This window comes from Cydia amplana, chromosome 17 (genome assembly GCF_948474715.1).
Source record: "Cydia amplana chromosome 17, ilCydAmpl1.1, whole genome shotgun sequence".
NCBI classification, from domain to species: domain Eukaryota; kingdom Metazoa; phylum Arthropoda; class Insecta; order Lepidoptera; family Tortricidae; genus Cydia; species Cydia amplana.
This window is the reverse complement of record NC_086085.1, coordinates 6,346,234-6,367,002: the sequence shown is the minus strand read 5'-3', so window position 1 is coordinate 6,367,002 and position 20,769 is coordinate 6,346,234. Positions and strand designations below refer to the sequence as shown.

General features: G+C 37.6%; 1 protein-coding gene across 1 annotated transcript in view; it reads left to right on the top strand.

Moving 5' to 3' along the window:
- The first annotated feature begins 199 nt into the window (after positions 1-199).
- The window catches only part of LOC134655750 (hypoxia-inducible factor 1-alpha-like), a 106,587-nt gene continuing 86,017 nt past the window's right edge, over positions 200-20,769 (top strand). The window contains exon 1 of the mRNA XM_063511215.1: positions 200-633. Coding sequence (XP_063367285.1) covers positions 254-633 — 380 coding nt within the window. The 5' untranslated portion in view covers positions 200-253. The remainder of the gene's footprint in view (positions 634-20,769) is intronic.

Sequence of the window (20,769 nt, the reverse complement as noted above, 5' to 3'; positions counted from 1 at the left end):
ATTAAATGTCTCGAACAGCAAATCCCTTTTAAAATAACATATCTTGATAAATGTTGCCTCATATCAGTGCTGGCAAGACTTGCCAGGGTCGAAATTGATAATGTCTCGTTATCTATTAAGTTTTATATCGACTTTTTGCTACCATGCTAGTTAAGTTGGTTTGAGATAAGCGCATCTGCCACTATCAGTAGCTCGCGGATTACGTCCGTTGATGGACTTCTTGATGGTGTCCTGAAGCGAAACAGGCTTCAAAATGGTAATACACGGTTGCGGGAACAACGTCCCTCTCCAATGCCCAGTCGTGGGCCGCATGGAGGACATTGGATGGTCTCTTCAGTGTCCAATGACAGGCCAGTGGTCTAGACAGCCAGTGAACAATGTGGCTCTTAGTGCTCCGAGTGTTTACCGTGAAATCCCTCCAGTTGAGTGCTATCCTGGAAACTATTACGCCCCCAAAGCGCAGTATTTTCCTCCCCAAGTGGTATATCCTCGGCCGATTCCTCAATTCCAGGCGCCTGTTATGCCTAACTTGCCGTGTAACCAGGCGCAAGAGTGGGATTACGGGAGTATGTGCTACAACGTGAATGGCCAGCCTTGCCAGTACACCAACGTAGTTGACTTGGAAGATTTTATGTGAGTGCTTTACCATGCATTACAATATACTTGGTCAACCAGATCTTGACAGTAGAAAAAGGCGTCAAATTTGAAAAATGTAGGCGCGAAGGGATATCGTCCCATAGAAAATTTGAATTTCGCGCCTTTTTTACTGACAAGATTTGGTTGACCAGCTATATTTGTCTTCTCCATTTTCAGCGGCTTCTTGACTACTATTGACTTACGTAAGTTGTGATTTTATTATCTTGATCAATGACTACTGATATTTTCATGCATTTACCAAAGGCCAAGGTCGTTTATTTGGAATAATGCACCACGCTTCTTCGACGTGCTATTCAATGTTATGATAACGCCGATATGTCCCAAATAATAGGGTTTATGAGATACAACTTCATTACTTATTAATAATTTTTCCCTTAATTTTAAGATGTTGCAATACCATCTCAAATGCCTATTAGTGGACTTACTTTGTGTAGCGACACATTAATTAGGATTATTAATTTCTTATCACTCGCAACGTCGCAACGAATCGTTTGCAATTGACGTTACAGCTAATTATGATATTTATTTATTCAATTATATTATCACGATGCTGTTTCTAAACTTGTTTTGTATTTCAAAATGTAGGTAACTAAATAAAATAATCTTAAGTATGTGAAACTGAAAGAGAATCTGGTTAATTCTTTTAATAGGTTTTCTTGGTATGAAGACTGCTGGGAAGCCCGATTTAAACACTCAGAGAATGCAGATATTACCTCTTACCTTACCTGTTCGCATCGCAATACACTTGGTATTTCATGAGGCGAACCAGCTAGTATATAGGTAAACTTCACACACAGACAATTTTAATTAGTTAGTTTTTCTGAGCATTGTTACATACAATTTTTATCTTGGCTATCTTGCGTTATAGGGTAGCACTAACTCTGATCACCTTAGCTCCTCCACGAACTTTTGAAATGTTTAGAGCTTCGTGTAGGGTTCTCGGAGACCCTAATTTCTTCGTCCATTATTATTAATTCTTCGTATATTCTAAATGCATGTATATTTTTTAGAATGTGTCTAGCTAGTTTAGTAGTTTCTTCTGCTTTCATGCAGGTTCTGTATATAAAGCTTTCCGTAAGAGGTCTTAGTAGAGTTTATGTCCACTTATTTATAGCAATAAACACACTGATTACTGATTACCTATTTGGTATATTAGATTGTCCGTGTGTAGTGAGGCGGGTTTTAGCGAGTTTGTAGTTGAGTTTCGACTGCTTTGGTCCCCAAGATCCTTAAAAAGAATGTGTAAAAGGAGATCCATTTAAACTGGTTTGTATGAAGCAATGCTTTTCAAATGATTGGGAAGGGACGCATTATCAACCATGCGCTTAATAGTCAAGAAATGGTTTCATTTTCAATGTGTTTATCCGATTACAAATGGGCCGCTTTGGACGGCCGCCAGCTTGTCTCGTGTTTTCGTCAGCTGACCAAAACCTCGTGAAGGATTATGCAAAACGCGGCTTTTATTTGTTCTACGTGATATGCATATAATTGTATAATGAGCATTACATTCCTATACTCCTTTTTAACCATCTTCACCAGGGCATATTTCCTTGACTGAGATAAGTTTAGAAGAGTTCATTCCTCTTGAGTCAATGTGAGAATTTGCGATATTTGGAACGTATCCAAAATCTATTTTAAGTAATCCGTTAATACTCCTTAAATTGCACTATTTAAGGATAACTTTTGAAAGAACATAGCTCTCAATGAAATAGATCACACGAAAATAGTAACATTGTTAATTTAGTACACTTTTTATTGGCAAATAGTCTTCTCAAGATTGTAAGCCACGTTTTGTTTACTGTTGCATATCAGTCCCATTTATCTCACACGCGCTATCTCATATCCTCTCTTCGCTTGACCCTCCTCTATCTATCTATTATTTATTTATTTCATTTCACCGGTCATATTAAAGCTCAATGATCTCTTGAAATACACCGTGTTTATACATTATTATTAAATCGTCTTCCTTTACATTTTTCCTTCCTTGCCACATGTGTAGGTAAAAACACATTTAACTGTCTATCCACGAATAAGTTTTCGCAAATAACTCTAATTGAGTGCAAATCAGCTCCACTCTTGTACCTACAGAAATAAACAAAAGATGTGTTCTTGCATAGAGTCTGTAAAGAAAGAGAAGAGATGGAATGTATTGGGCCCAGCAATTCTTCCGTACTGACTAGTGACTTTCCCGAGTGATTTTCCTTCGACCATAGGTATTCGAAACATTCTATAAAATATTTAAGTACTTATTTGTATCGTGCGTCGTTAATCGTGTTTCTAACGTCTAATACCGGTTTGTCTACCCTACCCTCAGTCCAAATACAAAGTTCAACTGTATTCTGTACACACGACGATAATTATATCCAGCGATAACCTTAATTCTAAAATGACCTGCTCATTAACGACAACATACGTTCGCGATATGCTATCGAATGTATATTACACTTCACATGTTTGGAACTTGGGTCATTTATTCAGAAACTCGTTTATTAAAATTGCAAAACCTATCGTATAGAATTTCGTTTTTGCCGTGTTACCTAATCATTTTTTTTCTATTGTTTTTTCGAGCGGTACTGGTTATTCAACTACATCACACAAAGCTTCAGCGGATCAATGTCAATGCTCTTGCATGCCGGAACGTGGATGCAAGCAGTAGGCGTTTGTTGAGCCGCCTAACCCTTTAAGCTACTATGAATGTATTATTACCTATAGCTTCCGCGCAGTTAGAATTAGAACCTTGATCGTTTTTAGGGTTCCGTGCCCAAAGGGTAAAAACGGGACCCTATTACTAAGACTCCGCTGTCCGTCCGTCCGTCCATCCGTCCGTCTGTCACCAGGCTGTATCTCACGAACCCTGATAGCTAGACAGTTGAAATTTTCACAGATGATGTATTTCTGTTGCCGCTATAACAACAAATACTAAAAACAGAATAAAATAAAGATTTAAGTGGAGCTCCCATACAACAAACGTGATTTTTGACCGAAGTTAAGCAACGTCGGGCGGGGTCAGTACTTGGATGGGTGACCGTTTTTTTGCTTGTTTTGCTCTATTTTTTGTTGATGGTGCGGAACCCTCCGTGCGCGAGTCCGACTCGCACTTGGCCGGTTTTTTATCCAGTAGTGACAAACCATTATAATTGGATATTTTACTCTGACGCTTGACTCAGAAACCTATGTACCTATAATAAATTCTTTCTTTGTCGTTTCCAGACGGCCTACCGCTATAATCTATAAAAACAATTCGTTATCTGTCTTACTGTCGCTCGAATATGCAAGAGCGATAAAGTGGCAGATAACGAAATTTCGATTTTCGCGGTAGGCTCTCTGATGACAGGATTCACAGGATCGTCGTTGACTGTTCATAATATCTAATCATAATGGTCCTCTTTATGAAGTGGTCATGTGTTGGGGCACTAATCTGCATAGAACTAATAGCTATCTTGATCTTAGACACTTAATTGTCCTATAAATTTTGTATGTACCTATTTATATCCTTTATCTTTTTGGTACCTTATTGTTGTACATTTTGCTGCATTCGTCACCCTCTTTTCACTTTCTCCTCTCATCTACTCAAAGGTTAACTGGAAGAAATCCCTCATAGGGATAAGTTCGCCTTTGTACTTCTCACTACTTGTATGTTTATTTTTAATATGTCTTTTTGTACAATAAAGAGTTTACTACTACATACTACTACTTAATTGTCAATAAGGCCCTAAGAGTCCTTTACGAATCCCTTTTTGGATTACGAAATAGGAGATGCTAGCATGTACCTACTGCTCGCCCTTAGAGTCGGTCAAAGACGTCTAGTCTTTCAAAGATTGCGTTATAGGTACTCGAGAAATTGGGATCGGTTGGGTACCGCCGTGGCCGGGTAGGGTAGCCTAGATTTCCAGGACGTAACAGCTAATTAAAGCTAACGAAGGTCGCTTGTGCGTCTAAGACACCACTGGAGGGCTTGCCCACTTTATCTTTAGGTTTGGATCTACCTTAAATAACTTAAAGAAATATCACGCAGACAAACCAAGCGCATCACTCTCGTTAGTATAAGTATACTTGTAGTACCGTATGAGAAGAATGCGTTCCATTTATCATAATGAGTTATTAATTGACACGCTAACGCGTTGTTAATATCCGTGATGGCAGTTTAGTTTATCTGTGTGTGCTCTAAATGCGGACATATTGAGACTTGGCTTCGAGAAGTGGTCATATAATGATAATGCATTGTAGGGTAACAGGTAGTACAAGAGGTCATAGTGCAATGAATACAATCTAATAAGATATATGTACGTGATTATATAACATAATTATCGCGTCTAGCTAGACGAAAGTTGAAAAGTAATATATCTCTAAGGGCTCATTGAGACGGCGCGCGAACTCGTATGCGATTTTAGTTACATTGAGGTGACATCAATTCAGCCGACCGATCAAATGACGCAATGTAATGAAACTCGCATGCGAGTTCTCGCACCGTCTAAATGAGCCCTAAGGTTAGGCTCTGAAAAAGTATAACATTTGTTGCTATGACATTAAACATTTGCTGGTTTGTCCCTCTTTAGCACCACCCAGGGGACACGTGCAGGGTTGTGATAGGTAGCTCGTGTGGACACTGGACGTGAGTAACATATAAACTACACTACTGATATGTGCCGTTGAACTTGTAAGATTTATCTGGCTCATCTAATGGCAGTTAATGTTAACACGGGCTACGTTTACTTCAAGTTGGTCACGTTTCTTATTGGCGTCGAAATAAACATAATCATGTTTTAATTGGTCCTATATATTGGTGGATATAAGGAAAATCTTAGTTGTTTTATTTACTTTGAATTTTCATGTGCTGGTTTTCCATTACCGTATTGTACCATCAGCTGCAAAAGTGGATGGCGACTTTATCAATGAATTCATTCATAATTTCTCCATGAAATTTCGCAACTCACTGTACAATCCCCTCACAGAAACCTGCAATAATATATTACTGTTCAAAGGCCGCAAAAATTAATGTGACACGCTCTTATGGCTCTACAAATAAGATAGGGCCCGGCCACATGTCAGCGGTGCGGCGCCGCCGCCACCGCGCGGCGCGGCACCGCAGAAATCTGCGGCACCGCAAACCGCTCTGCGGCGACGCCCGCCGCAACGCAAAATTTTGCGGTGCCGCGCTGCGGCGCCGCAAAGCGGTGCGCGGCGCCGCAAAGCGGTGCGCGGCGCCGCGCGCGGTGCCGCAAAACGGTGAGTTTCGCCGCGCGCGGTGCCGCCGAGCGGCGCCGCAGATTTCTGCGGTGCCGCGCCGGTATTTTCTTTTGAAATGATTTGCATCTTCATTCATTATACGAAGATATGGGTTCACCCAAAATTTTCTTTTCAATTGTTTTTTTATTTCTGCGCCTTCTTAATAGCGCTGGAAGTACACCGAGACATTCAGTAAAATGCTGCAAATTATGTTAAAGGTATGAAAGTCGGTACGATTGATCTTTCATTTCATTCATTCATTTCATTTCATTTATTTCAGATACGTGATCCATAATTACATAATAATCAAATTAATTAACAATATAAAGTACATTAAAATTAAAATCAATAACAATAAATAAAAAATATAATATTAAAAATTAAAACTAATAATACATAAAAACAGTCTGTTAGACGCCCTATGCAGCTTATCCCAGTGAAGCTGGAAAGGGCCGTCTAGGCGCTCTGCCACCGTCTGAAGGAGGCTATTTAGGACATTTGAAACAATTTGACCCGAAGCACCATTAAATTAAAAAAAAACGAGATTAGTTATCTTTTTTTGTATGGAATTTAAAAAAACTGTTTTGAAACCTATCGTGTGTGGTAGTAAACGAAAGGGCTTTCTGTGCCGATTCCAAAAATAACATATCATTACATTTCAGTCATTTTTTTTAATTATAATAAAAATTATTTTCAAAACATACCAAGTTTGGGCTTCTCCAGATACAATACCGTTCAATATTTTTTTGTAAAATATACCTCAAATTATACCTAATATCCTCATATCTAACCCTAAGAAAACAATTTTGAAAATAATTACATGTAATATGTTTTTTTTTTAATTTTCAATTTTACAGTGTGATCTATGAATCTCTCAATTAAATATTTAAATAGTTAACGGTTTTTCCAGAAAGTCGCTTATATCTCGGAATCTATAAGTCGTAGTAAAAATTATCTATGTAAGAATTAACTGAAAAACTCACCTTTAACTAAGTGCATTGCTGCCAATTTTGTAAATTGGCAGCAATGAACTTAGTACTCATCTGTCAGAGATGACAATTAAAATTAGGTTGGCAACAGTGTATTTCATACAATATTTTTTAAGTGGTGATTACACGAAGTATCGTAAAAGTACCAAAAAGATACTGCGTGTATGCACAAATACTTTTTTGGGGAATAGACAAAAGACTTGTCTTGACAAATATAACATAGGGGTTTAAAGGTGTGAGCCCCACGTGGCCCTTGTAAAGTCCAGCTATCGCCTTACAAGAGCTCATAATACAACCGAACAACGTCGTGCTCTACGAGCATTTGGTATTTCTACCTCTAACCGTGGCTGGCTAGAGCCCTAGAGGCCATAATTTTATAGTTTTATATACCGTACACTGGCTGAAGTTTATTTATTACAAATAATATTAATTCGATCCCACGAGGGATCCACTTCGACGTTGGCGAAATCATCGACAGTATCGATGGAGCCATATTACCCAAAGATTGATTGATTGACCTTTTAAATGACAAATAAAGGTACGGGAGTAGAAAAAATTAAAACAAATATACTAAATGTAAATATTTTCAAAATCGCTTTATTAGAATTAGATATGAGGATATTAGGTATAATTTGAGGTATATTTAACAAAAATAGTAGTTTATGTGACTGCTACATAATGAGAGGCATCAAAATACGAGTGTGGGTTTAAGAAACGAACGTTAGTAAGTTTCTTAATAGGATCACACGAGTTTTAATGCCTAATTATGTACAGTTACATACACTACTTTATCTAAACACATACTTAAAACTAATTAAAAGATAAACTGTACGCCAAATGACGGTGAATGAAAACTTTTTTCACGCATGTCACGCATCCATAGTTTTTTTAAATTCCTAGACAAAAGAATAAAGTTCCTATTCTCATGTCACTCGAGATCAAATATCGTGCGGTTAATATTAAAAAACATACTAAACTGACGTTTCATATCGATAACTGTTTTAATATCTATGGATACTAGAATAGAGACCCACTTGAGTTTTGACTGCTATTCCAAATTTAAACTCATAACGATACTAAAAATTTGTAACGTTATAACTACTTATAACATTACAGTACAAATTTTCCTACTACCACAGATAAGAAAGTTCTCATAGTAAAATTGGTTGTAATAAAGCTGGTCATTTCCTACGGTTTCTGAACGCATTATAGAGCACTAATGACATGTGTGTAGATAAAAATTTTAACGGTATTGTATCTGGAGAAACCCAAACTTGGTATGTTTTGAAAAATATTTTTATTATAATTAAAAAAAGCGGCCAAGTGCGAGTCGGACTCGCCCATGAAGGGTTCCGTATTTAGGCGATTTATGACGTATAAAAAAAAACTACTTACTAGATCTCGTTCAAACCAATTTTCGGTGGAAGTTTACATGGTAATGTACATCATATATTTTTTTTAGTTTTATCATTCTCTTATTTTAGAAGTTACAGGGGGGGGGGACACACATTTTACCACTTTGGAAGTGTCTCTCGCGCAAACTATTCAGTTTAGAAAAAAATGATATTAGAAACCTCAATATCATTTTTGAAGACCTATCCATAGATACCCCACACGTATGGGTTTGATGAAAAAAATTTTTTTGAGTTTCAGTTCGAAGTATGGGGAACCCCAAAAATTTATTGTCTTTTTTCTATTTTTGTGTGAAAATCTTAATGCGGTTCACAGAATACATCTACTTACCAAGTTTGAAGAGTATAGTTCTTATAGTTTCGGAGAAAAGTGGCTGTGACATACGGACGGACAGACAGACGGACAGACGGACAGACGGACAGACAGACAGACATGACGAATCTATAAGGGTTCCGTTTTTTGCCATTTGGCTACGGAACCCTAAAAAAGACTGAAATGTAATGATGTGATATATTTTTGGAATCGGCTCAGAAAGCCCTTTCGTTTAATACTACACACGATAGGTTTCTAAACAATTTTTTTTTAAATTTCATACAAAAAAAAGATGACGTCATAACTCCTCTCGTTTTTTTTTATTTGTTGGTGCTTCGGGTCAAATTGTTTCAAATGTCCTAAAGATTAATCGTACCGATTTTCATACCTTTAACACCATTTGCAGCGTTTTTTGGCGAACCGCTATCGCTATAACAACAGCAAGAGCAGAACACGTGTGAAGGGATCCATGTCTGATTAAACAACTGGTAGTCGAATTTTATTCTTTACTATGCAGCGTGGCATCGCACGCGGCGCCGCACGCCGCTTTGCGGCACCGCGCGCGGCGAAACTCACCGCTTTGCGGCACCGCGCGCGGCGAAACGCACCGCTTTGCGGCACCGCGCGCGGCGCCGCGCACCGCTTTGCGACGCCGCAGCGCGGCACCGCAAAATTTTGCGTTGCGGCGGGCGTCGCCGCAGATTTCTGCGGTGCCGCGCCGCGCGGCGGCGGCGGCGCCGCACCGCTGACATGTGGCCGGGCCCATAGTGTCAGATATTTTTGCGGCCATGTTGTGTAGGTAACATATTATTCCATGTGACTGTACAGTCTTTAAAAACCTACGTTCCAAAAAAATCCACGCCTCTAAGACAAATAACTGTCGATAATATTCTGTAAATATAATTTTGGAACGTTGATTTGTAAAAATGTTTGTGAACTTGAGCAGGTTATCCTTCAAAACGAGCTTGTTGGGAATGTTCGGCGTGGTATTGGTACTTATGCCAAAACTGCCGGGAGACAGTGGCAGGCCATCTACTAGCGTAATGACGTCATCAGAATGGCTTCGTTGCCAATACTGCACATTGCAACCAAACTTTGCTTTGCACACTACACGTAATGTTTGACATAAAACGTCAATGAACTTGTAACTGCAGGACCTAGCAGAGAAATATGTCACTATACACTCGAGGGCAATGAAAATGGGTGCCTGTCATCATTTTGTATTAGATATGAGCGCCGATAGGCATATAGCCGGCGGCGGCGCGCCGGTCAAAATTGGTCGGCGGCGGCGGCGAATCGGCGGCGTGGCCTTGAAACACCTTCGATTAATGAAAAAAGAATCAAACCAAAATTTTACCGAAAAAACATGTTTTTGCTGTAAGAAAGTTATGAAATAAATGCATTTTTTATTTTCAAGGGTAATTTATTGAATAATGGTACGAAAAAAATTGATATCGTATAAACAGTGGATAAGCGGTATCGCGCGGCATCAGAGGCGGACTTAATCTTGGAGAGGTTCTGGCCGGAAGATGTTAGCGAGGCACTATTTTGTGCTAATGCTAAGTTAAAAATTGCGGATTGACTGTATCAGGGAAACGTCTTGTCGACAGACTCGACAGTCCAAAGAAAATCGAGCTCCGTCTCCGTATCGATAACCAATATCGATAACCATAGTGAGGCCCAAAGTGAGGCCCAACACCGAGCTCCATGTAACACCGAAGACTTGATTTCGACGCCTCCCAATGCGAGGCCAGAGGATGAGCTGCAGGTAAGTATACAGCTAAGAATCGAACGCCAAGTGTTAGATTGGCTGACGGCCGAACGCCTGGAGCGCCAATTGCGGCGCGCTTCTGTGCGAGGCCGAGCTGCATGAGAGCAGAGCGAGGGCGCAGGCCAATAAAGACTGAAGCCATAGTGTTAAAGATCTGGAGCTTTCCTGCGGGCGCATTCGTGCGACGCCAAAGGCCGAGCTGCAATGGAGCTAAGATCGGATAAGGACCAAGGCTCAAGCGTTTTAAAACAGGCCGAAAGTTGAGCTCCAAACAGGGCCAAAAACTTGCAGGTTCAGATAGCGGCTTAATTCCATGGGAGCGATGCAAGGCCATATATTGAGCTGCGAGAGGGCAAAGCTTGAAATTTGAACAGTGGCCAAGTTTAATTGAGACCCGATTCCGACGCCCTTCCGTGCGAAGCCAACGGCCGGACATTTGGACTTGGACGTGGAAACGCTTAATATCTTAAAATTAACCCCATTTTATACCTTTTAAAGACGTTTAACCATGCTTGCAATGGCTAAATTCGCGGTAAATGATGGTTAGCTGGCAAAATTAAGATCGGTACGGTAATGCAAAGATGTGGGTTCGAGTTCGAGCTCACGTTAGTCAGAATTGATCACAGTTAATTTTTTCATTGTGATTGACATATGTCTAGTGTATATATACACTCTATAAATTGTAATGTGGAACGTTCCACAATAAAAATGGAAGGGAATCAGTATGTTTATTACAAGCATATTGATGTTAAAATTGATATTAAATAATTTCGTTTCCCCAAGACTAGTAGCGCGGTTACTAGACAGATAAGTTTGCATTTGCCTTCGATATTTTTGAATTATATGGGCCTAAAAGGAGATCGACCACGGCCTATTTCTGTCACGTTTAGCACGTTAGGGAAAAAAATTAAGATTCTGCAAAACAAAAAAGAACTAAAGGGAAGTAATATATATATAAAAGAGGAATTCCCAGCAAAAATATTAAAGGTGAGGGAAGAGTTAGAAAAAAAGCGACAAGAGGAAATTAACAAAGGTAACACGGCATTTATAAAATATGACAAGCTTGTCGTCAAAGAGAAAAAAGCTGGACTTAACACAAATAAAAGGCAGCTCTCGGTCTCCCCACCACAATCAATTCAATCTTCCTCTGCTGCTGCTGCTTCACTAACATCAACACAAGCAAATAAGGAACCATTAATTATACATTCAAATAAAAAATACAAGGCGAGAAACTCTATGCTGTCGTATGTAATAAGAGACGAAGAAGCATGACGATCAAAGGCCCCCTCCATTCCTACCATAAATTCACGTAATCAACATACTACATCGCTTCAACTAAACAAACCTCTCCCAGTACGGGTGGTCGCCGCGGGAGTGTTAGACCAAAACCCTCCATCGCAACAAAAAAATAACTGCTGTTTAGCAATACTTACTTATAACGTCAGATCTCTCGTAGAAGGAACGAGAATAATTCAACTCGAACACAGCCTAAAAGCTATAAAATGGGACATTATAGGACTCTCGGAAATAAAAAAAATTGGTCAGCAAATAGAAGAAAATGATGACTACATACTATTTTATAATGGTCAACACAAAGGCCGTAACGGCGTCGGTTTCATGATTAAAAAACACTTAAGGAAAAATATACAATGTTTCACAGCATTTTCAGACAGAATCGTGCGTCTTGATATGAAATTCGAACATAGCGACCTAGTAATAATACAAACCTACGCACCTACAGAGAGCTCACCAGATAACGAATTGGACCTCTTCTACAACGACCTTAGCAGCGCATTAAGAAATACCCATAAAAATACATTAATTATTGGTGACTTTAATGCCAAAATTGGTATACCAAACCTGGATGAAAACCTTGTTCTGGGAAAATTCGGATATGGCCAAAGAAACGAAAGAGGGCAAAAATTAATTGATTTCTGTTTAGAGAACAGGTTTGTTATTACTAATACTCTGTTTAAAAAACCCGAAAAAAATAAATGGACGTGGCAATCACCTAACGGCAAAGTCAGAAATGAAATTGATTATATACTTACAAAAAACGTAAAAATATTAAAGAACGTACAAGTCATCAACATCCCCTTTTCATCCGACCACCGCCCAGTTAGGTGCGAGATATTTCTAAATGGAATAGTTAAGATATCCAGAAAGCACATGAATAAACCGAAGACCAAATCATTCACTCCGATAGAGCAAGAATCACTCAAAAATATTTTAACAGACCAGGAAATAAAATACAATACCAATCCGGAAGTAACCTACAGCAACATAGTAAATACAATCCACGAGTGCGTCAGAAAGCTACCAACAAACAATAAAAATAACAGTAAAACTTGGGATATCATTATAACCCAAGATATAGCAAAACTCGTAGAGGAAAGAGAAAAGTTAAAAAAAATACAAAATAGAACATTTTACGACAGGAAACGTTTGAGACAACTACATAAAAAAATAAAGGAAAAAATTAAAGATAGACAGAAAGAACATAAATATAATGTTATCTTGGAAGAATTACTAACATCCGGATCAAGTAAAAGAGCCATGAAAAAATTAAATAATACCAAAAAGTGGGTCATGGAACTAAAGAACAAAAATAATAACCTAGCAACCACAAGGAAGGACCTATTAAAAGTGGCTACAGATTTTTTTCAGGACCTATACAGAGATAAGGGCAAAGAGACATACGTACAAGATGACCATGCAATAAGGGAGAGCCAGAAAGCTCTGCCATTTTTACAATCAGAAATTCGTACGGCCGTCCTTAAATCAAAAACAAATAAGTGCCCAGGAGAAGATGGAATTACCACTGACATAATAAAAGCTTTCGGTGACTCTATATACCCAATTCTAACTAATCTATTTAATCAAGTCCTGTCACAAGAGAAAATTCCTGACCCATGGAAAAGATGTACTATTTCTTTGCTATATAAAAAAGGAGACCCGAAAAATATCGGCAACTATAGGCCTATAAGTTTATTACCAACTATCTACAAACTCTTTACGACGACTCTACTAAACCGCATTACAAAAGATATAGACGAAAACCAAACACGAGACCAAGCCGGTTTCAGGAAAAACTACTCTACTATAGATCACCTCTTCACTGTTACGCAAGTTATGGAAAAATGCATAGAGTATAAAAAAACGCTCTACATAGTATTTATTGATTATAGTAAAGCATTTGATACTATAAAACATAACAAACTTTGGGAAGCTTTAGAAAAACAAGGAATACATAATAAATACATAACATTATTGAAAAACATCTATTCGGAATGCAACGCAAAAGTAAAACTAGAAAAACCAGGAGAGTCGTTCAATATTGAGAAAGGAGTAAGGCAGGGAGACACGATATCGCCGAAGCTTTTTATAGCTCTACTTGAATTTATTTTTCGAAATTTCCAATGGAATAAAAAAGGCATAAATATTAATGGGGAATACTTATGTAATTTACGGTTCGCAGATGACATTATTTTACTATCGGAAAATCACGTAGAGCTTCAAGAAATGTTAAACAGCCTTAATACAGAGAGCAAAAAATGTGGGTTACATATGAACCCAGACAAAACAAAAGCAATGACAAATGCAATAAAAAAATCACTCAGCGTCGATAACCAAAACATAGAATATGTAGACGACTATATTTACTTAGGTCAGAACATAAGCTTTACAGACAGGACCGAAAAAGAAGTAAAAAGACGAATCACCCTAAGTTGGAAGAAATACTGGTCACTAAAAAGTATATTTAAAGGCAAATTTCCGCTCTGTATAAAAAAGAAAATAATGGACTCGAACGTACTACCAACTCTCACATACGGTTGTCAGACATGGGCTCCAACAGCATCCTGTAGAAAAAAGGTAAGGACTTTCCAAAGAGCAATGGAGCGCAGTATGCTAGGTTACAAGCTGAAGGACCGCATCAGGAGCAGCGACATAAGGTCTAAAACAAAAATCATCGACGCACTAGAAATGACTGCGAAACTTAAATGGAAATGGGCCGGACACGTCGCAAGACTAAACGACAACCGATGGAGTCAACGTGTTGTGCACTGGTTCACCAGACGAGCAGAGGGCAAACGGAAACACGGACATCCTTTTTGCCGCTGGAAAGATGACATCGTGTCAGTGGCCGGAAACCACTGGACCCGCTTGGCCCAAAACAGGAACGACTGGCATGAGATGGAGGAGGCCTTCGTCCAAAAATGGATGATTCCCGCGTAATACCTAAACCAATTGTTACCACCTAATTTTTTTTAGTATTTTAATTTTGTTTTATTTAGTTTTTAAAAATACGTTAATAAGTAAAAAAACTATGTACCTACCTACTTTCCAGGGAAATAAAGGCTATTTTTATTTTTATTTTATTTTATAAAATACCTTTTGAATGCCTATAAACTATTCGAAGTGGCGCTGTTAATGATCTAAACTCGATTAAAAATATATTATCTGATTCCGAAAGTAGTAGTAACTACCAAGGTCACGCCGATGCCACGCCGATAGCGCAGCGTCGGCGGCGGCGGCGCGAAAATTTTGTCGGCGGCGGCGGCGCGCCGGCGCGGCGCTCATAGCTATTTTGTATAGATCGGTCTGGACGGAATTTTGCGTCGGCCAGTATTTGCTTGCAAGTGCAACGAAGCAGAAGTTGATTACTTATATTATTATCAATACGTCAGTGTTTATGCAAATTATCTTATCTCACCAGCCACCGGCCATGCAGCCAGATATGCATTAGGATGTTGTGTATTTATGTACTACCTATCTTGACGTTCGTTTGATAAATTATTGACTTTCTCAATTTCTTTGTACCACAGTCACTTTAGTATTCGTATTAGGTATTTTGTTTGCTTATAAAAATCTGATGAGTGATGATTACTGATGATGGTTATTGGCGGTTGTTTTTATTTTAAAATTCTAATCGCTTTGAACATATTTTGATTCTATAAGTTTTCATCGATAAATGTCTTTTACCTATCGAGAAATGGCCTCAGCTGCGCTCGTGCGTCGGTAGCTACTGTGCAACCTTTCTTCATTGTTCCTCAGAGTTCATCAATTATTTGAACGATTTCGTCTCCGCTTGTCAATTTCAAATCGGGAACGCAATTTACGTCACCGAATTTTCAATTAATCTTTTCTCATATCAGTTAACTGCAGACGCACTGCATGCTGCAGTTATTTATTCGCATTGCTCATTTAGCGTAGACGATTCAAAATCTCATACGTACCAATGTAACTTTGCCCAGCAGATCCATAAGACCTCTGCATAATTGAAGACGCTTTTATATTGGTTTTGTTGAGCGTTTGTCTTTATAAGTGAGGTAAATAACACCCCAGACGAACGGAACATATAAATTTGCCCACGTCACGTGATCTCAATTGGCTTGGATGTCGAGGCACGCTATTATTTTTGCAATCATCGCCAATTGCTTGCCACTTACCCGCTACTTGTAGTTGCCGGTTTGATAGAAAAATGACGCGGCCATTATTCCGCCATTAGCCTAGTGTTTATTTATCATTAAAATAAAAAAAATCCTTTACCTAAAACAATAAATGATATATTCGCCCGAAAAATGAATTTACAAAGTACCTAAAACCTAATAGACCCATCTGATTGAAAGTTATAACTGTTATAAGGTCAAACATATAGCGCGGATGTACCTCTAGCAATCTCATTGATTGAACTCAATAGTAGTGATGCGTAGGACATCAATTTAAAATGAGTTTGTATGAGTACCTCATTTTCTAAAATGAGGTGTTACAATGTCTTACTTCAAATGAGGTGAGGTACTAGAGGTACAGCGTCGACTATTCCATTAATTCCAACAGCGACATTTTTTAAAAATGTATATACATATTTATGTATTCATCACTTCCTTTATAAATCAATAAATAGTAATATTTAATTGGAGTGCAATTCTGGAGGTTAAGAGGATTTTTGAGGGGTTCATGGTGGGTTCATGTCACAGAGACGCCTCTCTGCCGAGAAATGCGTTGAGTTTGTACCACTCACCGCGTGGTACAAACTCAACGCATTTCTCGGTGGACCTTTTGTCGTTGCAATAAGGTTTGTAGTTCGGCAGTTGACAGTGTGGACCATTACTCGTTTCTTCATTTGAGACATTTGAGTTTTGAGTGCCGGCGAGCAGGCGAGCACCTAGCGCCTCGCGCGATCCAGTGACTTTCTTGCGAGTTGTGAGGAGTGTATGAGTTTTGAGGGTCGCGAGACTCGCGAGTGAATTTGAACGGATAAGAGTTTAGAAATTGGAAGTGTGTGAATGATTTGTGTGGCAAGAGGTGTTTGTGATGCGCGCGAGTAAATGAGTATAATGAATAGAGGAGTGAAGTAAGACATTTATGCGGTACGAAGTACTGCGACAAATTAACAAAATGAGTGGTACAAATGAGGTGCCTCACGAGTGAGCGACTCGACACTACTCAATAGAAACCTAGATCGCATTGCCAGAGAATAAAAGACTCCTCACTGAAGTCCTTAGCAGTCCGAATACAAAATATTCAAAAATAGACAAGCCAATGATTCGAATCAAAGGATTTAAAGGGTTGCAAATCGTTACGCCCTGAGCAAAGTGGTTGTAGTAGTCAACTAGTAATTACTTCGACAATTTGTGTAACAACTCCACTTCTTAATGAAAAGTGTGGTCTTGATTTGGTGGAAATTCGTTTTGAAAACATTATTTCTTCGTGGTTAATCTTTTCTACGAAAGGGTTTGGTAGTTAGTAGTTAGTTATCCTAAGGGTCGATTCTAGTAGGTATACCATATAGAGATTTAATCCCCGATTTTCAATGTTTTTGCGAAAACACGATAGTGCATTAGAACTTGATGGCCGTGACTCCACGTGACTACACGCTGAGGAAGAGTGGAAACATACATAAATGGAAAATAAATTGCTGATGCGACTTCTATAACTGTCGACGTCTCCTTTTATGCCTGATAGTGCTACGGACATCGTACGCCTTATGTATTGTTTTCATAACTGTTATTAATTTATTATAAATGAAGACCTTGTGACTTCATAAACTATTTACTTATCAACATATAGAAGATTAATTTGTTAGGTTCGAATGCAGCACCCTGAGTTCCCTGATATACTTATCATCTCACTATATCGATTTATTAAGTTAGGTTTAACTTGATTTAACGAAATTATTTAGATCTACTCTATCTATCTTTAGTAACTACTGCTTAAGATTTAGACATAGGTACATATAATAACATACTTATCCATGTCCAGCAGGACCGTGCTATGAGTATGATCGTGATATTTGATATCATATTAATAATTTGGGAAAAAAAAAGATGAAATTGTCCAATAACCAACTGATCCTAATTCATTTACGACAAAGAAACAAGTATTCATTTACATTTTCGTTTTCCTTATTTTTTGGTCTTTACAAAAAAAAAAAACATAACGGGCAAAATGTATCCGGTTTTTTCTGTACCTATACAAATGCAGAAATGTTATTGTTTTACGAGTATTGGTAGGTGGACTGGTTATATCAGTTTCTTAAAACTGGAAATCGTGTTGCCTTAGGTATACTTAACTCGCAAAAACTGCGCAAAGTTCGAAAATTATTGTGTGACCAAGAACAAAAATCATTGGATGAAAAAATATAGTTTTGTTAGTATAGGTATTATTGAATATATATAGTTATAACTATACCCGGCAGTCCGGCACCTATAAGACCAATATGTATGTAGTTATGTTATGAAAATATTATTTTTATAGTTTGTCAAAGGACTGTCTCATTTCAAACATAGACAGAGACTACTATCTTTGTCTTACGCTAGTACTAGCACCCAAAAGAAAAGGATGAGTACCTAGTTTTTTTTTGTTCTTATTTACTGACAAATTGGTTTGACCAACTATATATCCGGCAGTCCGGCACGTACACGACCAATATGTATGTTAAACTGTTTATACGACAACGGTTTTACTCACTTGAATTTTTAGTCGCTATTGGCGACATGTTTTCTCACGAAAGTTTAATATGATGAGGATGAATATGTATGTTATTACAATATTATTTTCTTTAGTATAGACAGCTTGACGCCATAATATAACCTTTACTAAATGATTACATGTCAACTCTAAAATTTTATAAATGCAGAAAGATCTGTATTCATGGCAACACTTAATAATACTGGAAGCGTCGGAACTAATTACATATATCGATATTCCTCCCCCATTCGGATTTTACACGGCGGTCGATTTTTCCTCAATGCGTTTCGTTTGCAGCGCTATGTCCGTCCTTATCGCTATTTAGCTCCGAAACTCGTTTTTCTTTTCAGACACGATCTGCGTTTATTAGTTTGCGTTCTACTTTTGACATGTCGGTCTACAAAAGTTCTATTGTTGTAGTGCTCTAATTATTAGCTAGCGCAAGCGCTAGCTAACCGATATTAACGAACTGGGAGACTTGCAATGTTCTGTGTTATTTTATTGATTTTTTTCAACGCGATCTCTACTACTGGATTCAATTTTGTTTACGTATCTATTTATATTTTTTATAACACGTCTTCTACAAGTACTTTTACACATAAAAACACTAAAGTATTTTAAACATTGTGTTGACGTCAATCTATCTCAACAACCAATCAGAGCGTTTCTTTGTGAATTAATTGTCTCACCTGATCTTAACTATATCGTTATTTAATGTTAGTCATACTTAACTACTTTGGTTCGCCAAACAAAATGTAGGAAATAACATATTTTTTGAAATCAGATTACGATTTCCGTCATTCCGCCTCATATCATTAAAAATATTTTTTAATGAACTGTATTAATTTAATTTGCGTATGCCTATTGCCTATTAAATATTTTCAGGCCAAACTGATATGTTCATTTATAGCCTACTAGCTGTTGCCCGCGACTTCGTACGCGTGGATTTGTATATTGGTGGTTATATATTCTACATTAGCTTAGAACATTATGCAGCAAAAGATCGCAGTAAGACGGTTAATCATTTGTTAATTATTAATATTACAACGCATGATACTTGTCTTTCACAACCTACGAAGCTTCAAGCCCCTAACTGAATAAAATTGTTCTCGATATAATCCCTCTCAATCAGAAGATTTTCATGTCCTCTATTTAATAAAACCTACTACTTAACTACCTATTTACGAAGTTTGAAGTTCCTAGCTTTAAATAAAATTTGAACTCTATACAAACTTTCAACCCCTTTTTAACCATTTTAGGGGATGAATTTTTACAAACGCTGAAATTACTTTTCTTGTATTTTAATACTATGCCTATATACAAAGTTTACAACGATTAAAGTCCCGCACTCAAATGAATGTTTGACCTCTATACAAATCTTCAACCCCTTTTTCACCACCATGGGGATGAATTATCAAAAACTCTGAAATTAGTTTTCTTCTCTTTTGATGAAATACCTTTTTACGAAGTTTCAAGTTTGTTTGCAACTTTACAAACTTTCAACCCCCTTTCGACCCTTTAAGAGATGAATTTTAAAAACGCTGAATTTACTTTTCTCGTATTTTAATAAAATGCCATTTTAAAAAGATTCACAAAAATGTTTGATCTCCATACAAACTTTTTACCCTTTTTCACCACTTTGAGAGATGAATTTTCAAAAACGCTGAAATAAGTTTTCTTCTCTTTTAATAAAATACCCTTTTAAGAAGTCTCGAGTTCCTAGCTTAAAATAAAATTTGAACCCCATAAAAACTTTCAACCCCTTTTTAACCCTTTTAAGGGATGTACTTTTAAAAACGCTGAAATTACTTTTCTTGTATTCTAATAAATGCCTCTGTACAAAAATTCAAGCCCCGCACTCACAAAAATATCTGATCTCCATACAAACTTTCAACCCCTTTTTCACCACCTTGAGATATGAATTTTCAAAAACGCTGAAATAAATTTTTTTGAGTTTTAATTTAATACCTTTTTACGAAGTTTCAAGTTCCTAGCTTAAAATAAAATTTGAAACCCGTACAAACTTTCAACCCCTTTTTAACCCTGTTAGGGGAAAAATTTTACAAAACGCTAAAATTACTTTTCCTGTCTTCTAATAATATCCCCAAATCCAAAGATTCAAGTCCCGCGCTCGAAAAAATGTTTGATATCAATACAAACTTTCAACCCCTTTTTCACCACCTTACAGGATGAATTTTCAAAAACGCTGAAATTAGTTTTCTTGTATTTTAATTTAATAACTTTTAACAAAGTTTCAAGTTCCTAGCTTAAAATAAAATTTGAACGCTATACGAACTTCAACCCCTTTTAAACCCTATTAGGGGATGAATTTTACAAAACGCTGAAATTACTTTTCCTGTCTTCTAATAATATCCCCAAATCCAAAGATTCAAGTCCCGCGCTCGAAAAAATGTTTGATATCAATACAAA